This window comes from Phaenicophaeus curvirostris, chromosome 2 (genome assembly GCF_032191515.1).
Source record: "Phaenicophaeus curvirostris isolate KB17595 chromosome 2, BPBGC_Pcur_1.0, whole genome shotgun sequence".
NCBI lineage: Eukaryota > Metazoa > Chordata > Aves > Cuculiformes > Cuculidae > Phaenicophaeus > Phaenicophaeus curvirostris.
In genome coordinates this window covers 42,418,726-42,439,284 of record NC_091393.1, presented here as the reverse complement: position 1 = coordinate 42,439,284, position 20,559 = coordinate 42,418,726, and the positions used below count along the sequence as shown (strand labels likewise).

At 36.0% G+C, this 20,559-nt stretch overlaps 1 protein-coding gene across 14 annotated transcripts in view; it reads left to right on the top strand.

Annotated features, from left to right (window-relative positions):
* The window catches only part of TRDN (triadin), a 217,455-nt gene that overhangs the window by 55,827 nt on the left and 141,069 nt on the right, over positions 1-20,559 (top strand). For all 14 annotated transcript variants that reach the window (XM_069851798.1, XM_069851792.1, XM_069851787.1 and 11 more), the window contains 4 exons: positions 5,664-5,714; positions 12,048-12,107; positions 16,916-16,975; positions 19,521-19,580. In XM_069851798.1, the coding sequence (XP_069707899.1) occupies positions 5,664-5,714; positions 12,048-12,107; positions 16,916-16,975; positions 19,521-19,580 (231 nt within the window). The remainder of the gene's footprint in view (positions 1-5,663; positions 5,715-12,047; positions 12,108-16,915; positions 16,976-19,520; positions 19,581-20,559) is intronic.

Sequence of the window (20,559 nt, the reverse complement as noted above, 5' to 3'; positions counted from 1 at the left end):
AGCTGTCTAATATTAAACAAAGTCTCAAATGGAGGGAATAAAGGGAAGGAAGGTGAAGTAGCTGAACTTTACTGGATAGGTTTAGGACGATTCAATCACTTCACAGCAACGTTTCCTATTTAAAGCAGCATGCTGTTTGGGGTAAATATTGACCAGAGCAAAGGTTTTTTACCAGGAAGAATTAGAAATGCTCTTCTGTGATCTATGTCAAAAGTAGTCTCATACAGCAAATGAAGGAGATGTTGTATAATTCTGCAAAATGTGAAAGAAAACAGAGAAGAGAAAAGAAACTTTTGTCCTCATTCTAAGTTATAGTTGTGATTTCCTAAGAGCTGGACAAGCAATTTTGAAACCATATTTAAGAGGCACTGTGGCCTGCTATGTCTTTCACGCATTGGATGTGCACACAAACCATTCAGCATTTTCAATGGTAAGAGGCAATTCATCTCCTATCATTTTTTCAAGACAGTTCTTAGACACAAGACTTCAGGAAAAGTTGTTCAATACCCCAACCTGAAGTTGCTATGAATCCTCAAAACAGGGCAAGATCTAAAAAAAGCACTGAGGGGCAGACTGCAACTTGCAAGTTAGAAGGGAAGTGACCTAAATTAGTCACATGTGTCACTCAGATTTTCCAATACGAAATTTTAGTACTTAAAGCTTTCTTTTACACTGTATTTCATTCCTGGATATAGACATAATACAGTAATTTAATTGCCTGCCTAAATATTTTCTGTTCTCTTCTCTCTAGCCCCATGTTTTTTCCCCTTGCAAGATTTGATTTCTTTTTCCTCTAGGGTACAACTACATCATGTATTAGTTGTTAGCTGGAAGTTGCTCTAATGCACAAATTCCTTTATTCTCCTAGCCCCACAAGGATAACTGTCATCCTCACCAGCTGGTACCATCTAGATTAAAAATAGATATCAGCTGCACAACTGCAAATTTCTCCTGAGGATACCAGCAGCAAGAGAGCTGACTACGATTTTTCACACAGACAGTGTCTAGAACACATCAGAAATGATACCTTTCTCACCTTCTAAAGCTCTTGACACCATTCACTCTTGCCTTGACCTCAGTATCTATTTCTACCAACTCTTCGGGACAGTCATCCACCTACTACAAATTAGTCTTGATAAATTAGCAAGGATATAGCCCCATTAAATTGCTGACAATAACTGTAAAGGCTTTGAGTGCCTAAAAGCAAATTATTAACCTCTGGTTCACCAGAATTTTTCCTTTTCTTACTTAAATATTTATAAGAGATAGAATGTCAAAGAACTGAAGGTGTATTTCACTGTCTTACTTGTAAGAGTTTTAAAAAAAAATTACCATCTGGTAGAATTTGCTTAGAAAGAACAATGGATAATTATTTTGAGTGAAATTCATCTGTTCAGTTATACCTTTAACATAGTAAATACATTAAACCTATGTTCCATCCTCACTATATTGTTTAAAAAGAAATAGCATGACTCTAAGTATGAGAGGAAAATACAGAATGTTAGGGATCGGAGTTAAATTCCCAGTTCTTTTGCTGACTTTCTGGGTTACGAGTAAAGCATTCTTGTGTTTCAGATGGGGACAACAAACCCTTTTGTTCTCACTTTGCTTCTTATGTCGTTTACATTTTTTATTTGGTTTGTGCGTTTTTGTAAAGTACGTTTCATCCATAAAATGGAAGCTCAGCAGAGTGGGGTCTAGGAGCTGTTTTAGCAATGCCAGGTTGCTACTTGCCACTTCATCCTCCTATGAAGCAAGATGCAGGGTTGTGCTTTCCTATTAAGAGAAGAAATGTAGCCCTCTTAAAGTCAGGTATTACAGAGATGGGATATTACAGAAATAACTCCATATGTTACATAGAGCAATTCATGGGGGCTGAGCCCCTTAAATGTTTATCTTAACACAGTACAATTAAAATGGTTAAGAATTGTACTTTATGCTTTATTATGTTATACAAGGAGATAACAAAATAGCAAATCAGAAACATGAGAGCAGATGAAGACAGAAACTCTGTTGCAGGAACCATGAGAATCTCCTCATACCCCATCATGAGGTGCTGTGCTCTTTCATTTACACTGATATAAACTTACGCATTGCTGCACCACTAGCTCATGTGGATTCAGGAGACTGTAATTTTTTCCTTTCTCCCACCTTGGTCTTCCTGGAGTGAGGTTTCATAGTGCATAGCCCTTGCCAGGCTGTTGTTAGACACTGAATTGCTGGTAATGAAAATTAGCTGCATGAAGGGTGGAGGAAGCTAACCCCAAACTGCATGTTCATCGGTGATTTTCAGTAAAGCCACTTGCAATACTGATTCTTTGCTGATTATGAGGGCCTGCTTTGGGTCAGCAGTAGATAGATATATTGGCCTTTTAACAATATAGTCAAATATATCTCCTTTCAGCATCTTGAAATGGTCAGTGAGAAGAGTACTGACTTCCCTTCTTGGAGTAATTTAAAATGATCACCTTGCATGTTCTGTGTACCTGCACAAGACCTGAGATGTAGAGAAGTGTCAAGCAATATCCAGATTTAAGGAAATAAAGTACTTATCCATTCAAAACCTGAGAAACACAAGAAGAAAGAGAATTTTTTAACGTCTACTTGACAGAAGAAAACAACCTGTGAAATACAGCTTTTAAAACACATACTCCATTACAATAATTTAATAAAACATGCTGTCGTCTCATAAAGAATCTGGATGGTTGCCGTGGTGACAAAGTTTATCCTTGCTGCTGCTTGATTCTGTCATTTTTCTAAACATGAATTCATAATATTTAGGATTTATTAACAATGTGTCACACTGATAGAGATAAATTACATGCTTTAAACTGGCCATTTAAGTCTTCTATGATATTATAGCCACTTTGTCAAATCAGCGATAAGATATGATATGATTACTTGAAAATTAAAGCTATTTGTCATAAGGGATGAGTCAGAGACTCTCAGAAAAAATATCAAATAATCTAATGTGTTTCCTCATTTTAAATATTTTGGAGTTAGCAAGGAGTCACTATTTTCTGTCTTGTAAATTGATCAAGATCAGCATATACATATCACTTGATTTATTTGTGCTGGGAAAATTTAGGTTGTCGTGTATCGGAATTTATGTGTTCTAGGCTGCAATTTTTTATAATATCTCAAACTATAATGGGAGCTTGTGAATAGCTCTTAAAGATGGCATATTTTGCATTATATAAAAACATATATACACATACTTGTGTATTATGAAGAAACATTTCACTTTAAGAAATTTGTATAGTGTTTTTTTGTGATGTGTGGTACCCTAATTATAACAGCAAATTAGACAAGATGCTCAGTAATGCTGTCTAGAAAACAATTTTTGGTGTACCTTACTGAAGTGTTTGTATCAAGTGTACCCCACTGCTAGTGGAGCTGATTTAGGTGGCCAGTTCTACAGTCATTGCTCCACATATATTTTGCAGTCAAGTTGGAGATAAGAAATTCCCTAAAACAGCACTAATTTTAAGAAGCCAATATTTATTTATTCTTTGAAATAACAAAAATTTATACCTACTTTTTCAAGACAAAGCAGCCTGTTTTCTGTAGTGAGACCCATGGGTGTTGGGAACCCAGTGGAGCAGAGGCATCTTTAGGCAAGAAAGAAATATTTGTCTGGGTAGATGTCTCTGCCTGAAGAATGTGGTTTATCATGTAGTGAGCTGTATTAATCTCTGTGTATAGAATGACCCCTTGAGCTGGGTGAAATATGTCTCTGCTGTCTGTTGCAATGCAGAGGAAGGAACTCAGCTTTCTTTAAATGCACTAAGTCAAAGTTTGGAGGCAGTCTGGAGCAGCAACATGGAGAACTGCTCAGATGTGCTCAGAATCGGAGAACAATCCTCCAGCTGTTCTTGTCTTGCACCATTCCTATCAGTTATGCTGCCTAAACTAGCTTTAGCCATCCTTTCAAACAAGGCAGGTGGGAAAAATTTGAAAATCCAACAACTAGATTCTCTCAGTTGATAGAAAGAATATCTTCACATAGTTGCAGGAAAAAAAATAATCTAGGCACAGCAGAAATCCAGTAAATCAATTTGGCATGATTCCTTCCTAAGCACAATCCTTGAGGTTTATAGAACAATAAATGAACTACACTCCCAGGATGCAAAAAATAAGATGAAAACTGAAGAGAAAGCCCTTTTAGCTTAATGACACTGTATAATTAGCTCAGTTATGCTACCATACGTAAGTGGTTAACAGTGATATGTATTGTGGTCATTATTACTCTTTATCTCAGTGAAATAATATTCTCTGTATCGGAAGACAACATGGACTGATGACATAGAATAGTTAGGTTTCTTGCAAACCAGACACAAAAACCAAGTCATTATTTCAGATGGCAAATACTTACCAATGAAAACACTCCATGCTTATTTTCAAGAACCTATGTAAAGATCAGAGTCTTGAGAGGGGAAAATACAATTTTCTACTGTATCTCTTTGGCAATGTGCATCTTGTAATAACCTGGACGAGTAAGTAAGGGTATAAGTGGAAGATTTCAATTGTCTTCAACAGGCGTTAAAGTAGCTCCTTAGAGTTGATGTGTAATAAGCACAACTTTTTCTCTACTGGATTGATTTTGAGATAGGTGTTATTGTTATTTAGACCCTGCAGACCTCATATAATCCTGAAATAAAAGGAAACACCTTCCATTGAGTCTAGTGAGCTTTGTACGTGTTTTTGTCAAAGGTGGATTTGATCCAGTAATTAATACCTGTTTACTACTGCAGGAAATACAAGCACAATACAATAAACCAAACACTCTGTAGTCTTAATGACTTTGCTGTGCTCCTGTAATAAATAGCCTCTAAATTTCTACCATTGCATGCAAACAGTGTTAGAAAGGTCTGATTTAATTCTCTTTTTTTTCTCAAATTCAATATTATGCATTTTTTATATTATGCTTTTTCAGCACAATAAGGACAGTAGGAAAAAAATCAGTTACAGAGGTATATAACAGTGATTTAACATCAATGTCACAGGTGAGGAATTTTATTTGACAGAAATGGTATAGCAAGGGCAGGAAAATAATGCATCATTTCCTCTTTTAAAAAGGCAATCCTCAGTGTGTTGGTATGCAACACGATTAAAATGAGTCATTCTCCAAGGCAGTGATTCCCAACCTGGGAACTTTTATCTCTGTAATTTGTATACAGAGTTGAACACCTTTTATAGTGTGTTGGAGCTACCAATTGAGTATTTGAACTTTAAAAAAATTAGAAAACACATCAAGAAGAATACTTCTCCCTTCCAGAGGTGGTTTGGAAAGCATAAAATAGTAATCTGGTAAACAACGCAAGATACATATAGAAAAATGCTTACTGAAAGCATGTTGTTTTTTGATTCACAATCAAAATGTTACTGTATATGTGGTCTTGACTTTAAAAGTAGCTGTATTGTTCAGTTAAAAACAGTGATTATTAGAGTAACTTAATGATTTCTGTCCATATGTGTTGTCTGCACGTATATATAAAACATTGACATTTATTGTATATGGTTCTGAATATGCAGAGGATAAAGCCATGACTCTGCTATAATATTTTAAGCAAATAGTTATTTCTTACTATGACAATGCATCTATTATTTATGTGTTTGAAAATTATTTTAATATTAATAATTTTACATTACATTGTTTTCAGAAATTCATAAACAGAAGCCAGAGAGACATGAAAAACGAACTCCACAGAAAGGTAGCTATCTTTTTTGTTGGTTTACCTACATATGTGTGCAATATGCAGTTAATTTGTTAACTATGTACGTTACCACTGTTCTGTTATTGAAGCATTCAAAGATCAGTTGGCATAGATTTCAATGATCAAAACTTCATGTATATCTTAGCGTTAATAAATCGTGTCATTTCATGTTTGTGTGGCTATATCAGAAATGCACTAAGTGCATTTCATAGATTCTTCTACCCAAACTTATCCAGGAATCTTTTTCGTAGCAAAGCTGCAAGAAAGAGGAGTGCTGAGGAACTTCCTCCGGTGCAAAAGGCATGAAGTGTGTTGGGCAAGGAAGAAAGTAAATTTATAGGCCAGTGGGTGCCATCCAAGTTAGGAAGACATAGTTAGCAGCTAGCCAGGTGTGTAACAGAGATAAGAAAGCCTCCATTTTAAGAATCTACTCTTTTGCAGACTCTTTAATCTCCACTAACTGGCACTTTACAAAAGTCCAAAGAGGAACTGGTTTGGACTGGTTTTCAGAGGTCACATAAACAAAGAAGCTTTTTGGGATATGAGCAGATTATTTGCCTAAGAAAGCCTCTGTAGAAGTTAAGCCACATAAAATTTGATGAACATCTCTCCAATATGCTATTGATGATCTTAGCAATGCCCAGAAGGAAGTAAGAAGCAAGCCTATTAAAAAAAATATGTATATACATACACCCTCACTCTCACAGTTATACTATATTCTGTATATATTCTTTATATATTTTTATAGCATTTTACACCTCTAATGCTAACTTTCCAGTTCTGTGTTAATCAGGGTCATCTGGAGTGCCTAGAACTGCTTCCCAACCACTTAATGTGTATGAAAAGGAATTTTTTAGGGCATCAGTGGGCTAGCCAGGCAATAACAGACTCAGATCCATTAACAAGGGATCCCAGTTAAGGTCTTTTCAAGCATACTGTTCCAAAAGCACAAGTGAAATTTCAGCCTTAATCAAAACATCCTCTTGCATACCAGTTCATCTGTACTGAAATGCACTTCTTTGTATTGAACGTTGCAAAAAAATATTACTAAGAAGTTAAAAGATGCCTGAGAAATGCTCTGAGACATAGTTCAACAAAGCATTTGCTCGGATAAATTATCCCCTGGTACTCAGCTCTCATGACACTACATCTAGATACTGTATCCAAATCTGGGCCTCCCATTACAGGAAAGACATCAATAAACTGGGAGTTCAGCGTGAGGCCACTGCAATAGTCATGGCTGGAGTAGTTGCCCAGAGGGAAGAGGCTGAGAGATGGGGCTGGCTCAGCCAGGAACAGCTGTCTTGTTAGTCTGTCATTTTGTGACATACACAGACTTTGTAAGGCTCTGAGCTGCTGCTGCAGGCTGTTTAAGAATTCGGTGTTATAATTGCTATTACTACTACCATCAATGAATAAGAGGTAACTATGCAATACTTCAGCAACAAGGAGGAACAACAGTAAAATATATTGAGATAGAAGTAGATATGACTATAAAATTTCTGTCTAATGGAAGGTCCAGTAATAATAAAAATGAATAGATCATTTCTGATTTGTATGGAAAACCAGTATTAGCAGTGAAATAAATTGACCTGCATTTCTGAGAAACAATCTTATTACAAGACACACTGAGAAAGAATGGAAAAAGATTGATCTACTGTGTGGCTTTTCCCACATCCTCTGCACTAATACATTGTTGTTGGGGCTTAGGGATGGAAGAAGACAATGTAACCATGAAATGTTTTCTCTGACAGCGATAGATTATATCATGGTGTTTTAAGGACAGATATTCCTATGTCCCTGAATCAGCACTAGCCTCTCTGGATTTCAGCAGAAAATATCTCTGAATTCAGCCTGATTTGACACAATGAATACAAGACCTTCAAAACTATTCCATTTACTGTGTGTAGCACATATATGTCCCTTCTACACCTATTAACTTGTTAATAGGGTCTTTCTGATAATGCAAATGTTAAATATCACAGAATAAATCTGTCTGTGTTTTAGCATATGGATAAATTATGAGATTCTAAAGACAAATAAACTGCATCCCCATAATTTAATTTGCAGTAGCTGAAATATAAGGTGTTTAAGACAGCTGACTAGATAAATATATAGTGTACTAGAAACCCAAATAAGTTGGCAAAATTAGCAAGTTAAATGGCATACGTACTTTTTACACATGGAGCTGCCTGCTCTGATTTCTGGAGGTGTGGCTACAGACATACCTGAGTTAATTTTAAACTAGGTAATGTGGTACAGGTAACAATGCAGATGCTGTGGCTCAGGTACTGTGTCAAGTATTTATTTAGCTGTATGGTCTTACAGCATTCTAGGGTGAATCTTGCTTCACCCTAGCAGTTTGACTACCACCAATAGTTATCAAACTGAAATCTCAGTTCTGATGGATGTAACAACTTCTGACTGCTGCAATTAAATCTAATTTTAAACTGTACAAACATGTAACTCATGGGACATGGCCTCACTCTTATATAAATATTTACATTTGGTGTTGAAGGGTTAAATCCAGCACAGGTTTAGGCACTGCAGTGTGTGCAAGTCAGGGAAGATTTGGATAATCTCAGAGACAACACTCTTCCCCCTTCACAGGTAACTGAGGGGGTTTGTAATGATTGAAAGTCCCTCCACAGTTCGTTAATTGCTGAGTTTTCCTTTGATTTTTGTTTTGGACCTGCAAGTCTGTGCCCCTGTTCAGATCAAGCCCTTTTATTTTCTTTGAGTGCTCCTTCAAGAAGAATTAAGTTATAGCCATCTAAGGTTACTTTACTTCTGAATAAAAGTATCTACACAGAGCTTTAATGCTTTCTGACTAATACATTCTAACTTCATTGTATTAGTTCATTTATCTTAACTTTCTCAAGTGTTGCTCAGTAGACAAGCGCTTAGTCAGCTGGAGCAAGCAATCCCTGCTTCATGCTTATTGCACTCATCATCTAGCTTTATAGTAAGCAGCAGAGTTGAGACTTACTCAGCTGGAAAATCTTTTTACTTCTCTTAGGCATGGAACTAGTGCCTCCTTGATACACCTCTTATTTTTGCTCTTGCTTTTTTGGGATGGGGAATGTCTCTGTCTCAAACAATTTAAAGAAGAAAATCTAAATCACATCACCCTTCAATATCTCTTCCACTTCATGAAAATCAAATATGCTATTATATAAGTGAAATTTGGAAAAATCTTTCATGTATACACTATCCTTCTTGGTTTTAATTTTATGGGAAATAAATAGGAATATTCTTACATGATTATGGTTGGAATATGTTGTTAAATAACCTTAAAATTTTCCATTATAATCTCCTCTTTTAGATTATTTGTAAACTTACCGCATTCCACTCATTGAGGATGACATTATTCATGCTCATGTTTTTACATCAAGTTGAATTTTTATTCAAAGTCATATAAAAATTATTCAGCAATTTCCAAAATCTAAGCCAGTTAAGTTGAGGTATTATATGTTTTCCAATCCTAAAACCAGTTCGTTTTCCATTTCTGATCTTCCAGGAAAGATTATTCTCTTTTTCTATTTTTTTTTCCGAGATTCTTCTCTTTTATTTGCAAGGAAGTCCAAGAAAATTTCTTTAAAATGTGGTAAAATTGTATCATACACAATTGTCATAAAACTAATTTTAATTATTATTTTTTTTCTGGATGACTCCAGCACAATTTCAAAAAAGAAAAAAAGAGAGAGAAAGAGAAGAGGCGATCTTTTAGTTACAAAGCCTGTCATAAAACAAATCTAATTGTTGATTTAAAGTTGAATTAAGTTGAATGAGTAGGTTTAGTTCAAGCATTTTTTAGCTGAAGAGTGCTTTGTTCATAGCCTTAAAGACATTTTTATGTACTTTCCCATTATTTTTTTATATACAAAAAAGAATATCTTATTGACTCTAGTTTGTTTCACCAAAAAAGTTTGGCCAGTCTGGCTTATTTCTTAAACTAGCACCTAAGCACTGTGGGCTTGAAAAAAGACACGCATTAGGCCCTTTACAAAGAAATAGATATCTAAGTAACTAAATCTGGAAAAGATCTGTAGGCAGTAAGGTATTTTCCATGACAGAGCTTTTAGGACTGCAGATAAAGCTGAACATGAAAACATTTCAGGGGGAAAACCAGAATTAATATGCAAAAGAAAAATCATACAGAAAACCATTAAATCAAAAGTTTCAGTGGACTCTGGTGTCCCTGCTGAACTGTGATTGAAGAGTCCGAAATGAACAGTCATCGCAGCCCTGAAACATGAACCCTTTAACTTCTGGCAATGTTTGCACTCTCCAGGTAAGGTTCTACCCAAAAGCCATAGCTCTGACAGTGTCCATATGAGGTAACGGTAAACATCACAATATGAGATTAGCAAGCTCTGAGGTTATGGGAATATCAACACACAGGATACATCTCCTGAATCAACCAGAGATTGCCTCCAGCCTATTATTGGGAAGAGAAAAATAGCTTTTGCTTATGCCAGCTTGGTCACTGCTTATCCACATTCCAGGCTCCCTGCCCAGGTACATCAAGTTACTTTTATTTCTCAAGAAGGAGCCAGCTGATGCCTTCTCCATGTTTTTAGCTTGGAGTACACACAAGTATTAATATTTCTTGGAATTTTATCCCTTTATACAATTTTGATAATGTGAAGGACCCTTACATTAGATTTTTCTGTCCACTTTAACATTTACTGACACTCAGTTAAGTTAGTGTGATTCAAGGCTCATTAGGGATGTTTTTTACAAAGTAAGAAATAGGAACATGCTATGAGGAAACTAGAATGAATTTTAAAAAAACCTGCAACAGTCTCTTCTACACAAGTAAGACGTTCTGTGGCTAAAAACAAGCTTTCTTTTTGTTAGTATGTTATGCATAGTTCAGCTGTGTTTTTTGGCATAGAGATTACAAAGGCTTTTGTCTGATGTGCAGAAGCTCATGCTTCATGCTGTTGACAACCATAGAGCTATTGTTCACAAAACTATGCTATTGCCCCATCCAAAACTAACAACATGCTGTCTGGAAGTGTTTTCCACACAGCTACCACCTGCTAATACAAAAGTAAGATGTAAAAGCTCATTACAGTTTCTGCAAGAATATTGAGTATAAGTTCTATACAGTATAAGGAGAAAGGAGACTGCTTTTCCTTTGTCTGTTACTAGATGTCTTTAAGCCACTGAATGAGTTACAATTTGTGATTAATTCTGTAATACATTGATGGTGCTGCTGTGTTCTTCACAGCCTGCGTAAACTGGCCATCCACCTTCTTTAAAGGGTTTGAAAAATCTCCCTTCAATCTCTTTCCACTGCACTACTAATTGTTATCAAGAATAGTTTACCTATTATGACTGGAAATGTATTTGGATAGTGCAATCACATACATTACATAATTAAATTACTGAATAATTAGAATTATTTTTCTTAAAGACACGGACCTATTTTTTATGAGGAAATACTTAACCAACAAAAAGTATTTACACCTCTGCGAAATGACATTTGCTGAAAAGCTGGTGAAATTAGCATATTCAAAAACATTACTGTGCTTGTGTATAAAGCTTACCATTGTCTTCTAATTAGAGTTGCATTTTTATGGTTTACTTGTTCACAGAAACCTGAGTATTGTAAAGAAAATATTTTTTTACAAATAATTGTAAATTGCAAAATACTAGACTTTCAGTAGTACAGGTTGACAAGAAATGATTTTGTCTGTCTAAATCATTAGGATGTTGAATAAGACCATAAGGCCTTAAACTTGGATGAGCAATGAAGTTCATAAAGATTCGTATTTGTCTGCTTCTTGCAGGACATGTAGTTGGTTGTGTTTTAAACAGCTACGCTTCCTGAAGTTACAGTCAGATTAAAAGAGATGTTTTCTTGTTAATCCATCCAGTGGCTGAAATAACAGCTAAAAATAAAGGAAAAAGAGCATGGAAATCAATATGTTAGACTTTTGTTGTTGCTGTTGTTAAGAATAGAAAGCAATGCTGTCAAGGACTGAAAATAATTTCCTCTGTCAGAAATCTGTCAGAGCTGGATTGCTTGTGTAACTCGACCAAAAGAGATCCTGTAGATTAAAGTTGCTGAATAATCATTTATTTAGCAAAAATATGGTCTAACATCTGAAGGCTTATTCAAGGAAAAATATTTCTCTTGGACCTGGAATTAAATATTGACATTGATAAGGTGTATACATCATCATACCTGTGACTCAGAGTTAAAATCCATTATTTGATTTTACGAATATTCTCCCTCCATCACTTTGGTGAAATATTAAGTGTATAAAATAACTTCAGGTTATAGATTTATTGTGTTTTTTTCTTTTTTTTTTTTAGTAATTCACAGAGACAAACCTGAAAAACAAGAAAAAATTGAGCGAAAGGAACCCCTGAAGGGTATGTATTCAGCATTTAATGTTCTTTATCTTTTTATTAGTGCTTGAAAACAGTCTCATCTATTGACCCTTAGACCCTTCTTATGAACCCCAATTATGTTTAAGGATGGACAAGTTGTCGTGAAAGCCATCTGGAAAGAGAATGAGAATTTTAAAAGCACTTGGAATTAATCACTGCAGAAAGGCTAAATTGATAATCAGATATTAATGAATAAGTTTTTACTGCATTATAAACTTATGTAAAATACGCACAGAGCATAAATAGGTGCCTTTTTTGTTTATCTTGAATAAATCCAAGCATATTTGTCTTTAGGAATACTTCTGAGCGAAACGTACTCAGTAAATTATACTGTACAGGGCCTGGTTCCTGGAGGCATTCTGCTTGAGAGACCTGCCTTAGAAATATATTTCTCCAAACTCATTTCAGAGATGTCAGGGAGAGTGTGTCAGAGAGAATTTACTAATTTGCTGTTGATATACGCCAACAACAAATTACAGATCCACCTGTTGTAGGAGTCAGAATCAGGATACTGCTTCCTCTCCACCCACTAGTCATAGTTAGCCTCTTGTGAGGAATTTTTTGGCAAATTGAAGTCTTGTTAGAACATACTACTTGTTAAAACACTTTAAGCCTTCTGAGTACATGTCCCTGATCAATGAAGTCTCAGGCTGGAGGAAGAAACCCATTCTGGAAGAGCAAATAGGTCAATGGAAGACTCAATATCCAGCCATGGCATATTTATTTCAGACCAAGAACATGAGTCTCACAAGTCTGCTTGACTAAGCCTGTCTATTGGTCTCTGATTGGAGATTTTCCAGTTTATTTAAATAATTCAAAATACATTAAGTTACATTAATCTCTAGAGTCAGAGATTAATGGCAGGCACGTAAGCTCAAGTATATGTTAGAATGAATATTTATTACTAGAAAATGGAATGGTGGCAACAAAATATTTTTTTCTCAGATTTGGAAAAATTACAGAGCAAACACTACAATGTTCCATACTACAAAATGAATGGACCATTAAGACTCCTGTTATTTTGTGGAAAACTTCGGAAATGCTTCAATTTTATGTGACAGGAGAAGGAAGTCTAGTTTTTTTTAAAGTTTCTTAGAACAAGAAAAAATTATCCCATCTGATCTCAGTTAGCCAATAAAGAAGAATTATAAAGAAGTAGCATACTGCATTATCATTACTCCTACTAATATCCTGTCTACCTAAATGTGTTTTATCATAAAGTGAATGTGTTACTTAATTTTATTTAGTGAACTACTGCTACAATTGTTATTAAAACATCACTGCTTATAGAGATTCTCTGTATTCACAGTACTAAGAAATATTGCTTTCAGACCATGTCTTCCTAAGGCCCATTTCATTGCAGTGTGACTAGCAGACTCCAAAATTTCATTGCATCCTTATATTTAACTGCTTATTTTCTACTTTAAATACATTCCCTTTTCAAGATTGAGGTAATGGAGAAAGTAAAAAATATCCTGCTCTAATTTCTAATCAACTTCTGTGATTAAGTTTAGGAAAGTTACCTAATGACACAAAATAATTGGAAGCATAGCAGTCATGGGACTAAGTTACCTATGTCAGGAACTCATGTATTTTATCACTACATTGCTAAAACCTGGTTAAAGCCTGGATATTCTCCAAGTATCTTCTTTGCTTCCAATTAGATATGGAATTTATGGTACTGTAAAAGAAATTGGTTTTTTTCTCGTGTTTAACAAAGTGACTTTTACTAAACTGGGATGAAATCTTCACAGGAGTTAGAGTTAAGCTAGCTTGCAGTTTTACAGCTGGTTTATCTGAAGTGCTCTAAAATCCACATGTTTATTTCCCACTGTCTGAAAAATTATTGTGTAAAATCCTAAGAAAAGTCAGTGGAAAATGTTATGCGAATAATACATTATACAATTTCCACTGTCATAATGTCAATTTTTACTTTGCGCATGCTGAACATCTATTTATGGCTCCGAGATCATCATTGCCAGGGACTGATCTCAGCTAGTGTCCATTACCAGCTATCCGTACCCATTGCTAGCTATCCATATCTGTTACCGGCTATCCATTTCAAGCCAGCTGGCAAGTGACAGACGTGTCATTTGTGCATTGATGTTCTTATGCTCCAGGGTTTTTACAAGCCTCTGCCTGACAGAGTGTGGAGCGGCCCAGGTGATGTCCTCTTTCTAGTACAGGCAGCAGCACTTACTGTGAGCACTGCCTTAGAGCTTGACAGTTTTCTGAAAAATTCTCTTCAGGAATGGACAGATAATTGCAAGCAACGGTCTTACTGTAGTAAACCGCATGTGACCATGGCTTTCATGGTAAGCGATAACATATTAGGTGGTTGTCTGCACAAAACCATGTACTATGATGTATGATGTGCAGAAATGCATGGGATACCTCAAAAGTAACAGTTTACCACTTTGTCTCCAAAGGCTTATCTTGGTAGAATTATTTTTGAATTTTTTCTGAAGGATGTTGTTTCGGTTTTGTTGGTTTGGTTTTGTTTGGTTTTTTGATATATATATATACACACACATTTCTTCTTTGTTAGTGACATACAAAGACAAACTGGAAAGACAAGAAAAAACTGAGAAAAAGGAAAGGCATGCAGATAATGATTTAATGTCAGAACATCTTTTACAATTCTTGGTACCCCAGAACTGTCTACTCAATTTCCATTCATATATCCCCTTGACTGGAAAAAACGCTACAGCACTTTATGAATAAAACTCGTAAGATGATGCAAAGGTATTCAGACATACAGTGCAGCATTGTTTACTCCTCCTGCATCTTTGTTGTTTTTTTCTGAGGAAAGAAGATAACATATTTTATACTCTGGATTAGTATAATCTCCCAGTAATGTCTGAGTATTTCCAGCACTCGCAGTAAATATGGTTGCTGAAAGAATATGATAATCTAGGAAAAACACCTCACAAGCTGTATACAAAGGTAATGAGGCAGGACACATGAAAAAACCCCTAAGTTTTAAATACAATACTGAGTAGGGATGTTGCATAGGCATTAAATAGGGCAGGACTAATTCTTGAAGTAGTTGCTTGCAATAAATAGGTACCTAGTACTGCTTTATCTTCCACAATTCTTACTTTCTTTTTAAACATCAACACATGGCTAGGGAGCACCTAGCAATGCTCATGCATATATTTTAGTGTTCTCAGTATAAACTCATATGCTGGAGTCAAATAAGCAGCTGAGTGTTTTCACAAACCTGGTACCTCGGAGGATATGAACACATATAAATATCGGTTCTGCCCACCCATGAACAAATTACTGTGTAAACATAAACCACAAAAAAATAACAAATCAGAACCCACATAGGAGAATATTCCAGAGTATGTACCACTCACTGACTTTTGCCCAGCTCAGATATATTCTAAAACCTGAGCCAGAAATCTAGTCACTATAGTGTACTTAATTTCAATTTGTAAAGTGGAAATTAAAAGCAAACAAAAAGCCCCAAAGAGAATTAGTTATAAAGCAATTGCAATTAGATCTGTAATTAATTATAGTGTTTAATCATTCATAGCTGGAAAAACTGTTGTTATGTGGAGTTTAGAAATTCCTTCAGAACTGAACCAAAGTAATAAACAAGAAAGCTCAAAAATAAAAAGAAACTAAAATAATAGTGAACAGCAGTGTAAACAAAACATACAAAATAAGCCAGTAAACAACATAAATAAACACAATTATTTGTGACTAACTTCTTTCATGGGATTAGTTGGAGAAGTGGTCTAGTGGAAACCTCATGAGTTTCAACAAGGTGAAGTGCAAGGTCATGCACTTGGGTCAAGGGAGCCCTCAGTATTGATATAAACTGGGGCATGAAAAGATTGAAAGTGTCCCTGTGGAGAAGAACCTGGTTTTCCTGGAGGATGGGAGGCTGGGCATGATCTGGCAACGTGTGCTAGCAGCCCAGAAGGCCAACTATATCCTGGGCTGTATCAAAAGTATTGTCAGCAGGCTGAAGGACGTGATTCTGCCTTTCTACTCTGCTCTGATGAGACCACACGTGGAATAGTGTCCAGCTATGGAGGCCTCAGCAGAGAAAATACATGGACCTGCTGGACTGGGTCCAGAAGAGGGCCAGAAAAATGATCGAAGGCCTGGAACATCACCCCTCTGAAGAAAGGATGGGAGAGTTGGGGTTGTTCAGCTTGGAGAAGACTGCAAGGAGACCTTATTGCAACCTTTCAGTTCTTAAAGGGGGGCTTAAAAGAAAGATGGGGAAAATATTTAGCAAGGCCTGTCACAGAAGGACAAATGGTAATGGTTTTAAACTAAAGGAGGAGAAGTTTAGACTAGATATTAGGAAGAGATTTTTTTCACTGAAGCTGGTGAAACACTGGAACAGGTTGCCCAGAGAGGTGGTAGATGCCTCCATCCATGGAAACATTCCAGGTTTGGTTGGAAGGGGCTCTGAGCAACCTAATGTAGTTGAAGATGTCCCTGCTTACTGCAGGGAGTTGAACTAAATGACCTTCATGGTCCCTTCCAATCCAAATCACATATGATTCTATGATTACAATTGTGCCAGAAAGGCCATACTTCCTCCAGCCAATGCAGAGAATTCAGGAATGGTAGATGACTTTTTTGAAAGTTTAAATCATGTGTTTTGACATCCAACAGCAGACAGCAGCAGCTGGATCAGTCTTTCCAGTTCTTTGCAGGGATACCCATGATGCCTCGTTGTGTTTCTTGATATCGTTTTCTCCTTTTTCTTACTTAAAATGCAACTTTTTTTTTAAATAACCATTAATGTTGTTCTGTGTTTCTAGCTATTCACAAAGAGAAACCTGAAAAGCCAGAAAAACCTGAAAAGAAAACACCTTCCAAAGGTAATGCAGATCATTATTAGATGTTGCACAGTTCCAGGTGTTCACTGCTTATATATTTTAAGAGATTGTGGAGATGAGTACTTAAAGTATAAAGCTCTTCTAGACCATGGTGTACATTTTTTGATTACTCTCACCTTTACTTGAGCAGAACTTGATCAGCCCCTTGCTCAGCATATATTTCTTGCTTAGTTCTCTTGTTTTGATGCACAGAGGTAATTATGAATCATTCTTGTGCAGCTGAAGAAATAAGCCTCAAACTATTACATTTGCATTCCTTGATATCTTTTCCTCTACAAGGGGATTCAGTAAGTTGCTTGAAAAGCAGGCTTTCTCCTGTGTGTCAGTTTTCAGTCTGGTGCAGACATAACGTAAGAGTGTTTACTGTCTCTCAGTCTGTGTCTTCTATCACATCCAAAAATAGATTCTCATTTTCTCGACTCTCTTTATTTACAATAACATTTTCATTTTAGTTCATGATTTGTACTGTCCTCCATGGCAGAAGTGGCTTTAGTTAAAATTTACGTATCTACTAATTGTCATATATATTCTGAAGCAATATCGTATATGAGAGGTGATTTTCAATAGTCTTTTGACTGATAATCCCTATTCAGCCATTATTTCAGCAGGGACGTTTAAGAATCTAGTCAGCTTGCCCTATGATGTAATTTTTTAAAGAATAATATTTATTATTTCTTGGTATTTGAATGTTTTCACTCCGAGTTTTTCTCTCTTTTTTTACATGCATTTCTTTTTGGAAGCCAGATATTTTTATAATTAATTTATTTTTCAGTCTTTTTCTTTTCTTACTTTTATTCAGTAAATTCTTGAAAAATACACTTTATGCAATGTGTCTTAATACTGGTCAGTTGCAGCATTCAGATTAATCTGAACTAATTAGGTTTAATTTGAATCTATTCAGATAATATAGAGTCAAATGTACAATTCAGTCTTTATTGGACTCAAGAAGAAATATGGAACCAAAAGTAGGAGTGAAGAAAGAGAAGTGGAATGAAGAGTTAAGGTCTTACAGGCTTTGAAAGGTAGCCATTGCCCAGTCTCTCTTTAAAAGGAATTTTTTTTTTTTTTAAAGGAATATCTTTTTTTTTCCTATTTTCAATATATAACTGAAAGGGTATGATTTTTTTTATAAAGTGAACTCACACTGAAGTAATCCAGACAAAATAAATGTCCACAGTGTCTATGCAGATTTGAAAAGCAAATAACTTCGAGAATCATTGAGATATTCCTAGTGAGCAGCCAGGCTGTTCACTGATTTATCTTTTGCTAGCTAACCAAATAATCACTTACAGCTTTAATACGTTTAATGGTCACTGGCCAGAAAATTTTATGAAGAACTGGGCTAGGGAGATTTTCTGCTGCAGTCTGACATATAGACATGCTACCCTCTCTTGAACTGCTTCCATGCCATGCAAGTCTCTATGTGTGGAATTAGTGCACTAGGACATATGTTGCCCTCAGTGCATCCAAAGGCACATTTCTGCTGGCAGTGTACTGAGCTATGCGCTTCCAGGCTCACATCAATTTTGTGTTCTCTAAACTGGATCAGCTACCAGTAGTGCTGAGGGGTCATTTATTCCACTTGCAGTCACTAGAAAATGAGAATGCTCAGGTCCAGGCCAACTTCAGGGAACAGGCATACTGAAAATTGAGTGGCTACTTCCTGCACAGTAGAGATTTTCTCTATCTTCAACAAAAAGACCTCAAGTACTTCTTCCATCCCTTCTTAAAGGCTTGAGGAAGCTCCAGTGATAGGAATGCTATTTAAAGACATCATCTAAGAAAGAGAGATATCTTAAAAATAAATGAAAACAAGTCTAAATATCAATCACAACTTATACATGTAGCAATTCCAGGCTGGAATTCAGTTAGAGAGAATGTTGCTATCATGTAGCTATCATTTGAAAAAAGTGTAATTAAGTCTCAAGACTTGTTTTATTCTGGTGTTATGTCTGGATGGCAGCCAAGAAAGGAAAGATAGAAGTCTCCATGTAAAATTTTGACAGCCTTTCTGGAATATAGCACTCTGTACGTTTACACAGTGTATCCTGTGCAGACATGAACTCACTCAAGCTGAGCTCTGGAGTGAGCACTGGGCTTGTGGCTGCGTTTATATGACAGTGAGCCCAAGTTAATAAAAAACCCTTTCTGTAAGATGAGTGTAGTTGCACAAGTTCCTGTTGGCTGGAGCACAAGAAGATCAAGCCTGTGTCTGCTCAGAGCTTGAGCAGAGCAAGTTTGTGTCATCTGGAATGTGCGGTATAAATATTCCCTACAAGGCTTCAGATCTCCGTGACTGCCTTGTCTTCTGATGAGGTGAGTCTCAACAGATATTTTGAAGATTTTTATGCCGGTGTGAGAATCTGAGATAAAGAAGCAAGATTTTTGCAAACTGAAAAGCAGGAATCATGAAGAAATGTGACAGTGCCAGGGATATGGTTGTGTTTTAGTAATATTTTCTCATTCTTTGTCATTTGTGGGTTTTCGTTGTTTTTCTTTCCTAACACACAATTCTGTTCATTTCTAGTAATCCAAAAAGAAAAACCTGAGAGGCATGAAAAAGCTGAAAAGAAACCTCCTCCCAAAGGTATGTATTTATTTATACTACACTTTTTTTTACCAGAGTTTACACTGAAGTTCATAAACATGATTTTATTGGAGTAGAGACTACAACGTGTATGAAAAATCGACTACATGACATTAATGAAATTAAAATCAAATTTGAATGAAAATGTCTTTAGAACATCCAGGGTTAGTTGTATGCAAAATCTCCTCTGAAATACATTGAAATTTCAAAGATGAACATTAAATGCCCGAACTATTATTTCCCTGAAAAAGGAGTAGGCCTATCCATAAGTGATTTGGCATATATACATTTGAGGAAAGTTGAGTTGAGTAAATTCTTACTTCACTAGCAGCAATATATTGGGTCATACCATGGCTTTGCTAGAAAGTTAGAATTGCCCCTTATAAAAATATCTATACTCTGTTTCAGAATAAATAGAACTATAGAGTTCACATATTGATAAAATCAGTCTAGTCAGTTCTAGTCAGCAGTGGCTTAGAAATGAAAGTCCCGTCTTACAGAAGACATGGATGTTGCATCATTCAAGTTTTGTCTCAAGGATGGAGACAGCCACTAAAGGGAATAGCTTAAACCACATTCAGACGCATTTTAAACTACTGTCGGATTTTTCACTGAAGTGAAGAAGAAACACTCATATCGTCAGCACCCATGTCTCAGATGAGAAAAAGCTGATGATATACAGGAGCAGAAGGAATATGCCTGGTTTCACCAAATTCTAGTGTATCTTCAGCCACTGGTATTTACAGTTCAGTAATTGTCCTTGTGTACCGTAGAATCATAGAACCATTAGGTTGGAAAAGACCTTTGAGAGCATCAATTCCTACCATACCTGTCCACTACTAAAACGCAGAGACCAACACATTCTTCACTGCAATCTCATTTCAGGTATTTGTAAAGAGCAATAAGGCCTCCCCTCAGCCTCCTTTTCTCGAGGCTTAACAGTCCCAGTTTCCTCAGCTGTTCACCAAAAGTCTTGGGC